General features: G+C 48.6%; 2 protein-coding genes across 4 annotated transcripts; one reads left to right on the top strand and one right to left on the bottom strand.

Annotated features, from left to right (window-relative positions):
- Positions 1–215: 215 nt before the first annotated feature.
- LOC126509585 (uncharacterized) lies at positions 216–3,789 on the bottom strand. Of its 3 annotated transcripts, XR_007594196.1 has the most exons (3): positions 3,027–3,789; positions 1,412–2,922; positions 216–837 (listed from the first exon to the last, which is right to left on the bottom strand). XR_007594196.1 is itself a non-coding variant. In XM_050155548.1 (2 exons), the coding sequence occupies exons 1-2, from the start codon at positions 3,787–3,789 to the stop codon at positions 2,867–2,869; spliced, it is 819 nt and encodes a 272-aa protein (XP_050011505.1). In that variant the 3' UTR covers positions 846–2,866. The 3 variants fall into 3 exon arrangements, 2 of the variants coding, with proteins under 2 accessions (XP_050011505.1, XP_050011506.1); XM_050155548.1 differs by lacking the exon at positions 216–837 and having other exon boundaries at positions 846–2,922; XM_050155549.1 differs by lacking the exon at positions 216–837 and having other exon boundaries at positions 846–2,922; positions 3,036–3,789.
- Tril (TLR4 interactor with leucine rich repeats) lies at positions 3,755–9,572 on the top strand. The gene is made up of 2 exons (XM_050155546.1): positions 3,755–6,428; positions 9,150–9,572. The coding sequence occupies exon 1, from the start codon at positions 3,755–3,757 to the stop codon at positions 6,185–6,187; it is 2,433 nt and encodes an 810-aa protein (XP_050011503.1). The 3' UTR covers positions 6,188–6,428; positions 9,150–9,572.
- The last annotated feature ends 5,231 nt before the right edge of the window (positions 9,573–14,803 follow it).

The raw sequence follows: 14,803 nt of genomic DNA, 5'->3' as shown, positions 1-14,803 counted from the left end.
GGCACTAACAGAGGAAAACTGAGACATGTCAAAGGCATGGGATGTAGGGATGAGCCCATTTCGCCACACTCTAAAGGTGATGCTGGCTGTATAGTTTCATCCATGTCCAAGTTTATGTTGCACAAGTATCCTGGTCAAATGCTAGATCCACACTTGCCAACCAAGGACCTAGAAGAAGATAACCAGGTAAACATTTTCTACTTTATTTATTCAGGTTGAGATTCTTTTCTTGCTACAATGTATAATGTGATATCTACTGTCTCGTAAAATCTTTCAAGGAGATGAAAGGAGCAACCACTTCAAGACTCCCTGTGAGCCAGTGCTGTGAGGTGCTGCTGAAGAACCAGCCAGTACATCTCACCGGAGATGCAGGTAGAGCTGAAGCTTCCTGAACTCCCTGCACATCTTTTCAGGCTTCCCCTCCAACATCAGCAGCAGCCCACCTCCAAGTAGGTGATACCCTCAGCCCTGAAGCCCAGCTCAGGCTTCCCAGAGCATCCTGGGGCTCCTTGCTGGAGATGTCACAGCTCCACCTGCCAGTTCTCATTTCTTAGTACCAACAAGGCTGTTTGATCATGGGAAGCCATGCAGCCTGAGGTCGGCTTTACAAGTGGACGATATTTTAAAAATTCAGAGCAATTCAGCAGCCTCCCCAGCACCCTGTGGTCTAGCTCTGTATCTTCTCCTTCCCTTCCAGACAGGAAGTTCTCACAGCTGCTTTTCCACAGTTTTCCAAGCAAATGTGGTTTTGGAGTTGTTACAGTTCTTTGCTATGGAGCTGAGTGTGGTGGCTGTGGTGATTGGGGTTCAAATTCAAGTAAAATGTCATGATAATTCCTGAAAGAGAAATGTTATTGGAAAATAAAGCAAACACATGAGCACACCGTATTACAGAAATATCCATTTACTCTGAATTATTTAAACACTGTTCACTAATAACTTTGCCCTTAGGTTGCTTTTCAGGAAGGAACACTTGTTTCTGAGGAGGAATCTGAATGCTGTGTGCTTCCCCTTTATCTGTAGATTCCAAAATATTCCTTCTTGCTGTAACTGGATTGAGGATGCCAGCCACAGGTACCATCAGAAACCGTGCACACTCACATGAAATACGTTACATGATATCCATTGTGTTAACTACGTGTAGTAGATGGGTTGCTCCAATAAAGCAGAATAGAAGAATGTGTCTTCTGGCACAATGCTTGCTCTCTCTGGGTGATGTTGCTTTATTGGCAATCCAGGCTACTAGTGGAGATATTTGACATTGGGTGCGGGTGCACGTGTGTGTGTGTGTGTGTGTGTGTGTGTGTGTGTGTGTACTTACTATCTTCAGATATCGTATAACTCTGTCAGTCTTACTTAGAGGTATCTGTAAGGAAGGCTATGTGATCCATCCATACTCTTGGGCCTTTACCTTTGCTTATCCTGGATCTGTGATTTTCTGCAGAAGGTCCAGAGAAGAAAGAAGTTTATGCAAAACATTCCCTCCTCCACACTAGGCATCTCTCAGCTTCTAAAACATTCTCTACTTAGATGCTGTAAAAGATGGGAACTTTGAAGCAGCTTCATCCCAGACATCTTCGGGGGTGATTCAACCTAAAAGTCCGCAGCATTCGGGCACTGTTTCCTCTGAACACTCCATATGATCCTTGATCCTGTCAAGGACAGTGTCTTTAGCCAAGGTCAGCCGAGCTAAAACGGTATAGACAACATTGTCCAAGCACAGGTCCTCCCCCTTCCGGCAGCCACACCGAAGTCAGTAGTAGTTAGAGGGAGTTTGGGGTGGTCACAATAACTGAAAAATAAACTTCATATTTCATGTTAGTAAAGCAGACATCTGTGTCTCAAGTTTGCCTTTTATTTGAAATGAACCACAGTAAACTGGATATACTTCATTAGTGTCTTACCATTTTTTCTCCAACACCCATCTTTCTGCAAAGTCGGGGTCACTGCCTAACTATGAATTCTTCACTGACCACCCTGCCAGGTTCATGCCTCCATCCCTCCCCCTGGTAAAAGGCTCAGCAAGACAACGAAATGCTGGAGTGACTAAAATCCTTCGAATCTTTGCAGATTTCTCCCCTCGCTGGCTCATTTTCTTATTTGACCTGTGAGGACCCCTCCCTTCCCATTGGATGGCCAGCCCCCTGAAGTGAGACTAGGTACTCTGATTTCCCACATTGCCAGCAGAGAGTAAACCTACTAATCGGCAGTTTCTGAACACCTTGAGGGAAGGGCTGTTTTCAAAAAGTTGGTTTGCATAAACAAATAACAAGCGACGGTGGTGACTATCTCTTGCTTGTTTTTAATCCATCATGAGCTGCTCCTAACAGAACCGTCACCTATTCTGTATTGTTAATAAATGTTATTATTTTCCCCCATGAACCCAGGCCTGAGCAGATTGGAGCCTGAAAACTTTCAAGATCGCTGCACGCTCAGGCACAAAGCAGGAGGGCCCTTCAGGAAACAATTTCCCAGGAATCTGTGCAGGTTATTGTATACAGGCACACGATCAGGGCCTACTTCAAGGGCTTTAAGACTGCAGGAAAATTAATCGGACCGAACCGCCAAATCTGGCCCTGACACAATCTCTGTGGCGTCTCACTTGAACTTTCTTCATGGGCTTTGCCACAGTGGGATCCAGCGGATATTCAGGCTAGAAACCTGAAAGGGGCGGTGCCTCTCCTTTGACTCTAGCAAAAGGACACTAGAAACTCAAACACTTTGAAAGGACTGAGCTGGCGTCTTCTGACAGTAGTCCATCGAAGGCCTTCCGCAGGCAACCTTAGGTTCCCCCAGACTAGGGGCAGAATGCTGGGGGAATCGGTGCCACCTCAACCTCCCGCAGGGTGGCACCGGGAAGAGTAGGTTAAATGGATAAGACGAGGCGCACTCCTTCTGCTCCGAAGCCGCCGGCGAACTGGCCTAAAATAAAAAGGTCTCTGTCTGCAATCCCCGTTTGCTTGCCCGGTAATCCACCCCCGCCCCCAGCCCGCGCGCCGACTCGTACAGCTGTTTTTAATCCCTACTTTTCTCACTTGGCGTCCGGGCTGGGGCTGACCAGACGCGGAGCCACTTAGGGTTTCCTCCTCCCCCAGCCAGGGTCTGTCCTGCCTCCACCGTCTCCTCTTTCTCCTCCTGCATCCCCCGGGGGGCAGAGTGTGGGAAGAACGAATTTCCGCCGGGTTTGCTCGCTCCTTGCCGACGTGGGTCCCTTCCGGACGCAGCCTGCGCGGCCCCCAAGCTGCCCACTCCGACCGCGCTCCGAATCCCCCCGGACCGCCGAACGAGCAGGCGCCGGAGACGCAGGCCTAGCGGCCGGTGCTCAGCAGCCAAGCCGCACCCCAGCAGCTCTTGGAAGGGATCCCGCCTGCAGTGGGGGAATCCGCTTGGCGGGGAGAATCCGCGCCAGGGAATCCAGCTCTCCGGAGTCCAGAGCAAACAAAAAGCACCAACTCTTGCTCGCTCCTCCCGCCCCCGACGCGCATCCGAAGGAACAGTTTTCTGCAGAAATGCAACAAGTAGCACCCGGGAGTCGCCGAGCGCCCAGCGTCTCCTGATTTGGCTTCCCGAAGCCCGCCTGCGGAGACCGGGGCCAGTTACCCGGACAAAGGGCGGAGAAAGAACTGGACCGAGCAGCAAAGAAGTCCCAAAGAGGCCTTTTAGCGACTCTGGCCCGGCTGAGGGGAATGCAGAAGAGACACCGATCTGGCCGGCCCAGAGGACCATCCGGCCGCAGGGCGCTGGGCGGGCGGCGATGGAGGGTGTCGGCGCCGTGCGCTTCTGGCTCATGGTGTGCGGGTGCCTGGCGTTCCCGCCGCGGGCCGAGTCCGTGTGCCCCGAGCGCTGCGACTGCCAGCACCCCCAGCATCTCCTGTGCACCAACAGGGGGCTCCGCGCGGTGCCCAAGACCAGTTCGCTGCCTAGTCCCCAGGACGTGCTCACCTATAGCTTAGGCGGCAACTTCATAACTAACATCACGGCCTTCGACTTCCACCGCCTGGGGCAGCTCAAACGGCTGGACCTGCAGTATAACCAGATTCGCTCCCTCCACCCCAAGACCTTCGAGAAGCTCTCGCGCCTGGAGGAGCTGTACCTGGGGAACAACCTCTTGCAGGCGTTCGCTCCTGGCACGTTGGCTCCCCTACGCAAGTTGCGCATCCTTTACGCCAACGGTAACGAGATTGGCCGCCTTAGCCGCGGCTCCTTCGAGGGCCTGGAGAGTCTAGTCAAGCTACGGCTGGACGGGAACGTGCTGGGGGCACTGCCAGACGCAGTCTTCGCTCCCCTGGGCAACCTGCTCTATCTACATCTGGAGTCTAACCGGATCCGCTTTTTGGGCAAGAATGCCTTCACTCAGCTGGGCAAGCTTCGATTCCTCAACCTCTCTGCCAACGAGCTGCAACCTTCCCTGCGCCATGCGGCCACCTTCGTCCCGCTGCGCTCCCTCTCCACTCTCATCCTCTCCTCCAACAACCTGCAGCACCTCGGCCCCCGCGTCTTCCAGCACCTGCCACGCCTTGGCCTGCTCTCCCTCAGTGGCAACCAGCTCACACAGCTTGCACCAGAGGCCTTTTGGGGCCTGGAGGCCCTGCGCGAACTGCACCTGGAAGGCAACCGGCTGAGCCAGCTTCCCCTGGCACTGCTCGAGCCTCTGCACAGCTTGGAGGCGCTAGATTTGAGCGGCAATGAGCTGTCTGCTCTGCATCCCGCTACCTTTGGCCACCAGGTTCGGCTACGTGAGCTCAGCCTGCGCGACAACGCTCTCAGAGCCCTTTCTGGAGACATCTTCGCTGCCAGCCCGGCTCTCTACCGCCTAGATCTAGACGGCAACGGGTGGACCTGCGATTGCCGGTTGCGGGGTCTGAAGCGCTGGATGGGCGACTGGCATTCCCAGGGACGCCTTCTTACCGTCTTCGTGCAGTGTCGCCACCCCCCGGCCTTGCGGGGCAAGTACTTGGATTACCTGGATGACCAACTTCTGCAGAATGGGTCTTGTGTGGATCCCTCACCTTCGCCTACAGCAGGCAGTAGGCAGTGGTCTCTAGCCACAGCTACGGGGGAGGGGATGACGCCCCCTGCAGGGGGTCTCGCGCAGGAGCTACCACCGCAGCCCCAGCCCCAGCAGCGGGGGAGACTTTTACCAGGAGTGGCCTGGGGCGGGGCTGCCAAAGAGCTCATGGGCAACCGCAGCTCACTAAGGTTGAACCGGCGAGGTCCAAGCCTGCAGCGTCAGGGCCCCTCTACCGCTGCTGCTTCGGGTCCTGCCTCACAGTCCCTGGACCTGCAAGAGAAGCCTGAGCGAGGTCGTCCCACTCATGCCAATCTTGCCCAGGCTGAGCCCACCCCGACGGCGGAGCCCGCCTCAGGGACACCATCTGCCCGAGACAGCTGGCAGCGCGCAGCAAAGCAGCGCCTAGCCTCGGAGCAGCAAGAGCGCGTAGTCGCGTCCGACAGTGGGGTCGGCTTGCCACCGCTAGTATCCGACCCCTGTGACTTCAACAAGTTCGTTCTGTGCAACCTGACAGTGGAGACGGTGAGCGCCAACAGCGCCTCGGTGCGCTGGGCGGTTCGCGAGCACCGCAGTCCCCGGCCGCAGGGCGGCGCACGTTTCCGCCTGCTCTTTGACCGCTTTGGCCAGCAGCCCAAGTTCCAGCGCTTCGTCTACCTGCCGGAGCACAGCGACTCGGCCACGCTGCACGAGCTGCGTGGAGACACTCCTTACCTCGTGTGCGTGGAGGGCGTGCTCGGGGGCAGAGTTTGCCCCGTGGCCCCCCGGGACCACTGTGCGGGCTTGGTAACCCTGCCAGAGACAGGAGGTCGAGGCGGCGTCAACTACCAGCTCCTGACCTTGGTCTTGCTGGCTGTCAATGCGCTGCTGGTGCTCCTGGCTCTGGCGGCCTGGGGATCACGGTGGCTGCGGAGGAAGCTGCGTGCCAGGCGGAAGGGAGGGGCTCCGGTCCACGTTCGCCACATGTACTCCACCCGACGGCCACTGCGCTCCATGGGCACTGGTGTGTCCGCGGACTTCTCGGGCTTCCAGTCGCACCGGCCTCGCACCACCGTGTGCGCACTCAGCGAGGCGGACCTCATTGAGTTTCCCTGTGACCGCTTCATGGACAGCACCGGCGGTGGGGCCGGTGGCAGCTTGAGGCGGGAGGACCACCTCTTGCAAAGATTTGCTGACTAAGTTTAGTGCCTCCACGCGGAAACCATCTCAATGACCCTGAGGAGCCTCTCTCCGTGACTCCATGCCATCTCAGAGGAAGACCTTCTCTTTCTAGACCTTTCTTCCTTTGTGCATTTGCTGAAGCCAAATGGCACAGAAAGTGAATCCGACACCACCCTTCACATCCCAGTATTCACAAAGCAAATGGATGGGTGTTGGTTGTCAAACCCAAGAGCAGGGACAAGTGAACGCTGGTGTAAAGGTGGGAACCCTTGGCATATCTAGGGCATGGCTCCTGTGGCATTGCAGCATAGTAGCCTGGCCGGCCTTGGGCTAGAAAGGGTGTTTATGCTCCTCCTATGACAAGGAGACTCTGGGTTGTACATTTGTTTGCTCTGTAGTAGGGTTCTGCTCCCAGTTAAGAAAAGGGGGACCTGCCACCATCACAAAGGCGTCCAGCAACTAACCCCACCGATCTGGTGGTCTTTGCTGAGATGGGCAGGGTAAATAGGTACCACACTCACCCAAGAACCCTTTTCTGTTGGCTGGTAGAGCACCCAGGAAGCCTTAAGGTTTAAAACAACCAGATGGTACCTTTTTCAACAATATGAAGAGCATTTAACAAACAGACCCATGAACTCAGACTCTTGGTTGAACTGGATCCCTTCTACTGTTTATCCTCTACAGGATGTGACCTTTTGCTGACTTTTGGGTTACTGAGGTTGTTCTCAGGAGAAGGCTGCATGTAATACTTCTCCACCAGGCTTGCTCCTGAGCTTTCAATTTTATTTTTAAAGTCTGCATATGGAAAAAAATTGAATGCCAGATTTGATTTAAAAAACGCACTATGCATGAAACTGCTGACTCCCTAGGGCACTCCGGCCTTCCAGCTCTCTTGCCACGTTTCTGATAGCTTGTCGAGATGGGAGTCAGTGTGACCTATTTCTCACTGCGTTTTGTCAGGGTCCCATCCTTCTTGACAGCACCTGGTTCTGAGTTGCATGGCTAGGCAATACGCATAAGGTAATTGTCAGGCTGGGGATTGAGTTCGGTGGTGGTGTTTGCTTACAAGGCTCTATGTCCATCCCGACACCACAAAACGAAGCGATGGGTGATGTGTGTTAGTGGTATATTTTCCGACCACATTATGATAGAAGATAAGAAGAAATTGTGGGAAACAAATGTGAAAAAAAAATACAGTAATGAGTATTTGCTTCTACTAAACCCAGAAGATCATGAGTACTTAACCCTCACTGTGAAATAGTTATATATTTTACAAATTAATTCCTTCAGTAGCCAGTGTTTTACTGTGTTATTAAATCTTATCTTTTAGTAGTAGTTGTAATGTTTATTATTATTTTTTTTTACTTTAGGATTAATCTCCTACATTTGTTTAGTTGTGTTTTTAACTGTTTGGGATACTTTTCTTCCCTGATATTTATGAAGTCTGTGTTTATATTAAATGTAGTGGTTGGGTTCACATTAATAATTCGTGTGTGGTCCAAGTACACTTACTAAGAGGGTGTACACTGTGGTTATAGCCAGCGTGGTTATGGATTTATTAGCAGTGGGGTACTGTGCAGGTCAGCCAGTTCAAGGTGCTATGGCTAACAGTGACTCTTCTGTTTCAGGCCCCGGGCCCCTGAGGGTCCCAATGACTCAGGGAATCCATCACAGTTCAGAGCCCTTCAACCCACTCACACTATGTTTGGCCTAGCCATGCCTGCCTTGTCCCAGCAGCTGAGGACCCAGGGGTCTAAATGAGCTGGTCTTTGTTTATGTCCGGATGAGTAAATGTCCAGACCACTTAAGCCACAGCTGCTTTTCTGGCAGTCTTATCTGCGGGGCCCAAACTTAATAAACCACAGGAAATAGACTGTCATTCTGTGTTTGCTGCCAGGCCTCGTTTTAGATTCCGAGCGTATGGTACATGGGAGGTGGGAGGTGGAGCTGTTTGCTCTTATTTTCAACCTGCAGGCTATCTGGCACCTTCTGTATAACTCACAGTTTTTCATGCACAGCAAGTTACATCTCTTAGTTGTTTCTTTTATGCAGTGTAAAACCGAGGCCCATTGAAAGTCTGGGGATAAAAAAAAAAATACTGATTGGATCTACCACCTGCCTTTTTCAACTGTAGAATATCACCAAAAATGGTTAAGGCCTGGATTTAAAATAGTTTTACTGAAAAGTCTTTCAGTGAGAATAAATAAATGTTATACACTGTTATGTTCAATTATGTCAATAAACCCACGCACTAATGGAGATGTCTTGTTGGAACTTCCAAATATTTTGATGCATGTTTAAAATGACAGGATGAGTTTTTCAACAGCAGTTTTCACTCATATAAATGAAATATGAACTTGATATCTATGAGGGTTCTTTTTATTATTTTCCTTTTCATAAAGAGTAAGGACTCTATCTTAAAGAAATAATTGTATACAAAAGTTTCTGTCCCACCCGGTCCCACAACCATTCAGTCCCAAAGAAATACACAGAGGCTTGTATTAATTACAAACTGTTTGGCCTATTAGCTCAGTCTTATTACTAACTAGCTCTTGCAACTTAACCCATAATTCTTATCTGTGTTTAGCCACATAGCTTGATACCTTTTCTCAATAAGGCATTTTCATCTTGCTTCCTCTGTGTCTGGCTGGTGACTGACTCTGTTTTTCCTCTTCCCAGAATTCTCCTCGTCTGGTTGCCCCCCATACTTCCTTCCTAAGTACTGACCAATCAGTGTTTTATTAAACCAGTAGGAATGACAAATCTTTACAGTGTACAAAAACATTATCCCATAGTAAATGATTGTGTGAGTTTATATGTAAAGAGACATGCACATTGCTCTAAAACTAAATGGCCAGCCCAGAGTAAAATGTTGCCAAATGCCAATGACAGTAAGGTGGCTAGGTCCTACCTAAGAGCTACACCATCTGGATTTCATGAATATAGATATACAGACTTTTTCTTTTTTACCCATTTACAGAGTTTGTGAAAAAATAAAATTCCTGAAGATAAAGAATCATCTTTTTTATTAAACTTCATCAGGCGATGAAAGGAGACAGAGACAGAGATCCACATTGGAGCACCGGACTGAAATCTCAAGGTCCAAATCAGGAGCAGAAGGAGAGAGAGCACAAGCAAGGAACTTAGGACTGGGAGGGGTGCACCCATACACTGAGACAATGGGGATCGGGAACTCACCAAGGCCAGCTGGCCTGGGTCTGAAAAAGCCTGGGTCAAAACTGGTCTCGCTGAACATAGCGGACAAGGAGGACTACTGAGACCTCAAGAACAATGGCAACGGGTTTTTGATTCTACTGGACCTAGTGGTTTTGTGGGAGCCTAGGCAGTTTCGTGGATGCTCACCTTACTAGACCTGGATGGAGGTGGGTGGTCCTTGGACTTCCCACAGGGCAGAGAACCCTGATTGCTTTTTGGGCTGACGAGGGAGGGGGGCTTGGGTTGGGGGAGGGGGAGGGAAAGGGGAGGCGGCGGTGGGGAAGAGACAGAAATGTTTAATAAATAAATAAATTAATTAAAAAAAAATTTGAATGCTCAAAAAAAAAAAAAAAAAAAAAAAGAATCATCTTTGTATGAGTTAGCAGTATTAAATCCCGAAGGCACAGTTAGGTCTGGTTCAGCGTAAACCTCACACAATGCAGGCTGCTTCTGCAAGGTGGGAAGTGCGGTCAGGGCAGCTGCATTCATTGGCCACCCCTGGTTCTCACCAAAGCCCAACAGCAATGAGCCGCTACTATGTGTGAAAGAGTCATTTAAAGCAGACATCAGACTGTTGGAAGTTTATCACTCCTGCTTCTCTTTTAAGAGTCGGAGATAAATGACAGCCAAGCGTTTGAATGCCAGAGATTTATTCAAACCTCCAGACTGTGGTCCAGGGTGAAGACCGTCACCTTCTTAAGAGAATTATAGTGTGAATGTCCATGACCAAGACACGTGATGCAGGCTCATGGCCATCAGAGGGTCATCACTGTCCCCTCCCCCCCCCCATTCTCTACGGTCATCCTCTTCCGCGTCAGTTGAGATGGACATCCTGCGTTCCGACTGTACAGAGAAACTACTGAGCAGCAACCAGTAGCGGCTTTGCCAGCACGTGCTTGAGTACATCCTTACTAGCTGGGTTCTCCCGCAGGAAACGGCACATGCGTGACGCTGCTTAGAATTTCAGGGCCTAGGCATTTCTGCCCAAACACAATTGGAAAATCCTATAATAAGATAAAAGCTATCTCTCCCTGCCCCTGCCCTCTTGGGACTCTTCAAAATTTGGTGTAGAATGATAGTAATTGAAATACTTTCTCATAATTTAAAAAGGGGGTGAGTTTAGTAGTCAGGAAATGTTTTGTGTTTGCCTCATCCTTCAGACGAAAATTTAGGGTGCAGAGGCAGCTCGATTTTTCAGTGACTCCCTTTTTTGTCCCTTCCTCCACAGCATATCCAGGATCCTTTTCCTCTCAGCTTTCTTAAACATTTACTTTTCATGCTTTTCTTCTGAGGGATTTTAGGCCATTTCATCTTTAGTAAAAGGTGGGGCAAATAATGTTCTTCATGTTGCCCAAGGAAACTGAGCCATTTGGAGATTCTGCTTAAGCATTAGTGGATTAATTATTGAAATAACTGTGAGATACTAAGTAGAAAAGCCATACTCTGGCTGCTTTATCTTGAAACAGAGTACCTGATCATCTGAGAGTGTTCCAGCCACGGGTGGTGTGATTTGTCCTTTGCACGGTACCATGGCTCTGTGATTTGACCGTGGAGACAGAAATTGGCTGTCATGTCCATCGATCCAGACCCTAGCATGGCCTGACTGTGTAATCAGGCAACATTTCTTCCAGACTGCTGAGCTGTCTGGTGCTAGCCCTGTGCCTCGGCCTGTGCTGCGACAGGGGATTACCACTGTGAACCGAGACCAACTGCAGCTGTGGAGCACTCGTTCCCCTTTCCAGATTATGGTTGCAGGTGAAGTCCTGCTCACCCTGTAGCTGACGTCACACTTAGCTCTTAGCACGTGTCCACTGTGGCATGTGAAAACTCACTTTTGCTTCAGGCCGTCGCCCTCTGAGTCCCTCATCTTCCAGTCACGTATCCTTCTGAGGATTTTCACTTTGGGAGATTAAAATACCTCTCAATAACAGCACGCACATGAACTCCTCTCAGCAAGTTAACAAAACTGCAGTGTTTGTTTCCAGCCCGAGATGTCTCCATTGGAAATATTCCCCCGTTTATATCCCTAAGCCCTGTCCTCAGACCTAACTGATGTATTACTTTCTGGTCCAAGCTTAGATACCCGTGCCAGGAAACATGTGGAGGTCAAAGGATAACTTGTAAGAATAGGTTCTATCCTGCCCCATGAGTCCCTCTCGCAGGCCCTTTTTGTGTTCTAAACTGGTAGTCACACCTCATTCAGCCAGCACACTATTGCTCTGTCCTTTCCCGGTGCTGGTGTTCGTGTAAGCGTGAGCCTATGCACGCTGCTGTGTGTTGTGTCTTTTTAGGGGCGTATGTGTGTGCAGAGAGGAAGGGGTCTGTTTCCAAGTTGTTCCTTCCACAGAGCTGCCCTGTGGTGGCCCAGGGGTGAGGCTTGGGGTGGTCCTTTCTCTTCCTCTCTCATCTCTGCCTACTTGCTAATTGCCCATTTATCAGGAAGAGCGCCACAGGCTTCTGCTGCCAAAGCCCTTGGCTTCTGTCCATTCGCTCAATGCATGTTGTTTGAATGGAGTTACACTCCGGGAAAGCTGTTTGCTTCTTGAAGGCTATGTGCTTCCTCTCTCAGCCTTCCCAGGGATTGTCACTTTTTTTCTACTTCTGAACTACTACTGAATTCACACATTCACACGCTCATTCACACTTGCATGCATACACACTCATACATACATGAGCTCACAAATACACACACATATACACACTCATATACTCATTTACCTACATTGATATACTTACACTAATACACACATGCTCATACTTTCACACACACATACATATGCACATTCACATACAGACACTAACACATGCATATGTGCACACACACACACACACACACACACACACACACAACCTCCTTTGCCTTGGCCTGGTCTCCTCTTTGCACCCTGTGCTCTTATCCCTTACCAGGGCTTTCTTCACCTAAAAGCTCATAATTTAAAATGTATCAAGAAAGTTGCCAGAATATTTCACATTTGTACTCTCTACTCAGCAGTATTCTCTGTTCATGCTCTTTCTGTTTGCTTTAAAGCTCCCTCTCTCCATCCCTGAGAGCAGTTCCAAAGCTCATATTGCTTTCCCCACAGGAACAGCTTTTAAATGACCGTAACATAACGATCATGGTCGGAATTTGTAACCCTGATTAAAAAAGAATAAAAAAAAAACAGTAAAATCAGATTTCCGTTCCTTTCCAGTTTATATTCACGTTACCTACTCTCTTAAACAAACCTCGGGCTGCACTCCTTCCTTTTCTCCTTTCTTCGCCTACTCCTCGTCCTCCTCCTGCTTTTGGCCATGGTGTACAGCACAGCAATAGAAAGCCAGTTTGGGAGCTTAGTGATTCTCAACCTCCTCAGTGCTGAGATTCTAGCATGCACCATTACGCCTGGCTTGCAAATTGATGTTGAAATGTCTCCATGCCTGCTGGTGCAAGGTCAGTAAGCATGGATAGGCATGCATCCTGTACCTTTGTTTTTAAAAAGTAGAAAGCCTTTATCATGCAGGCACGGCATATCCAGTACTCTGGAGGCAAGTGGATCTCTGCCAGTTCAAGGGAACATAGTGATACTCTGTCTCAAAATCAAAGCAAAGCAAAACACCTTTCTTCAGAATAACCTCTGCAATTTTGTTACAGACAAGAGACCCTAACTCTTTCATTACTATTCTGAAACATTGATTAATGCATTTTTTTAAGACAGGGTTTCTCTGTGCAGCCCTAGCTGTCCTGAAACTTGCTTTGCAGACCACGCTGGTCTTAAATGCACAGAGATTCACCTCTCTCTACCTCCCAGTTTCTCACCACTGCCTGGCGATTGATGCCTATTCTTGTGCCAAAATTGTAATCTTGCTTGCATGGTAAATCTTGAAATGAGGTTTTTCTATCTTTTTCTCTATTAAAGATGACTTTAACTCACTGAACATTTCCAGTGTATGCAGACGTTACAGAGAATGGGAAGCACAGGAGTGCTAAATGCTTCATGGTTAAAGCCCCTATAGATTATAATATATAAATGTACATATATATATTATTTTAATTTTTTTTTGGTTTTTCGAGACAGAGTTTCTATGTGGTTTTGGAGCCTGTCCTGGAACTAGCTCTTGTAGACCAGGCTGGTCTCGAACTCACAGAGATCTGCCTGCCTCTTCCTCCCGAGTGCTGGGATTAAAGGCGTGCGCCACCGCTGCCCGGCTTATTTTAATTTTTTTGATGTGTGTATGTGTGTGTGTGTATTATTGCTAGATAAAATATATCTGGGTGTGAGTAAGATGATTCAGCAGCTAAACTACCTGCTGCCAAGCCTGGGGATCTGAATTGGACCCCCAGGACTTACATGGTAAAAAGAAGAGAACTGACCCCTACAAATTGTTCTCCTGCCTCCATACGCACACTGTGGCACATGAGCATTTGTTCATGCGCACACACACACACACACACACACTGCATGCATGCACTAAACGTGTTTTTAAGATATAGTTTGACAAGAATGATGTTTTTGATAATTCAACTTCTTTATAAAAAAGTGACACGACTGGATAACTTATAGATGTCTTCTAGTTCTCTGGGTTGGGAGTTCCAATCAAGGCTCTGGCAGATCTAGCATTTAGGGATGGCCTACTTCATCCCATCTGTGTCCTCACTGGGTACATGGAGTAAATTAGCCAGTCTATGGCCTCTTTTATAAAGGTCCAAATTCCATTCACAGGGGCTCTGACTCAAGGCCTAAGTGTATCCTAAAGGCCTTACTTCCTAATACCATTTCCTGGGGATTATCATTTCAGTGTATGAATCTGGTATTTGGGAGAATACAAACATTATGATTGTAGTAGGTGCAGGTGATTGCATTGGAGGAAAGCTGAATGTTTTGTATATATGAGACAAGTCTCATCACATAACATGGGTTGTTCTAGAACTTGTGACTCTTCTGCCCCCCACCTCCTGAGTACTGGGATTACAGACAGGCAGCACCACCCTGGCAAGCACTGACCTCTTACTGACAGCCCTGGATCTGTGAATGCTGCCTCTCTCTCAACGGATTTATCTCCTGATAGAGATTGCCTAGGTTTTAGAAACAAACTTAAATCTATGTTGTTAGCACTATCTGTATTTCACAACTTTTGAGGCTATCATAAGTGAATTTTATTTCCACTTTTTTCTTTTTTTATTAAACTTTTTTTTACCATATAGCGCTGCTTGATTATGTTCTTTTTTAAATATTTTTTTATTTATTATATATACAATATTCTGTCTGTGTGTATGTCTGCAGGCCAGAAGAGGGCACCAGACCTTATTACAGATGGTTGTGAGCCACCATGTGGTTGCTGGGAATTGAACTCAGGACCTTTGGAAGAGCAGGCAATGCTCTTAACCACTTAGCCATCTCTCCAGCACCTTGATTATGTTCTTTACCCATTCCCAATTTT

Source organism: Alexandromys fortis, unplaced genomic scaffold (assembly GCF_014885135.2).
Source record: "Alexandromys fortis isolate MF-2015 unplaced genomic scaffold, M_Fortis_MF-2015_v1.1 scaffold_93, whole genome shotgun sequence".
NCBI classification, from domain to species: Eukaryota; Metazoa; Chordata; class Mammalia; order Rodentia; family Cricetidae; genus Alexandromys; species Alexandromys fortis.
Note: the sequence above shows the minus strand (reverse complement) of the source record. Positions and strands in the feature narration are given on the sequence as shown.

What these genes read in the sequence shown, in the direction of transcription:
- Tril (XM_050155546.1), top strand. Translation starts at nt 3,755, where the DNA reads ATGGAGGGTGTCGGCGCCGTGCGCTTCTGGCTCATGGTGTGCGGGTGC.
- LOC126509585 (XM_050155548.1), bottom strand. Translation starts at nt 3,789, where the DNA reads ATGAGCCAGAAGCGCACGGCGCCGACACCCTCCATCGCCGCCCGCCCA. An exon ending in CCGGACGCCAAGTGAGAAAA is followed by an intron (nt 2,923 to 3,026) that starts GTAGGGATTAAA and finishes TTTTTATTTTAG; the next exon opens with GCCAGTTCGCCGGCGGCTTC.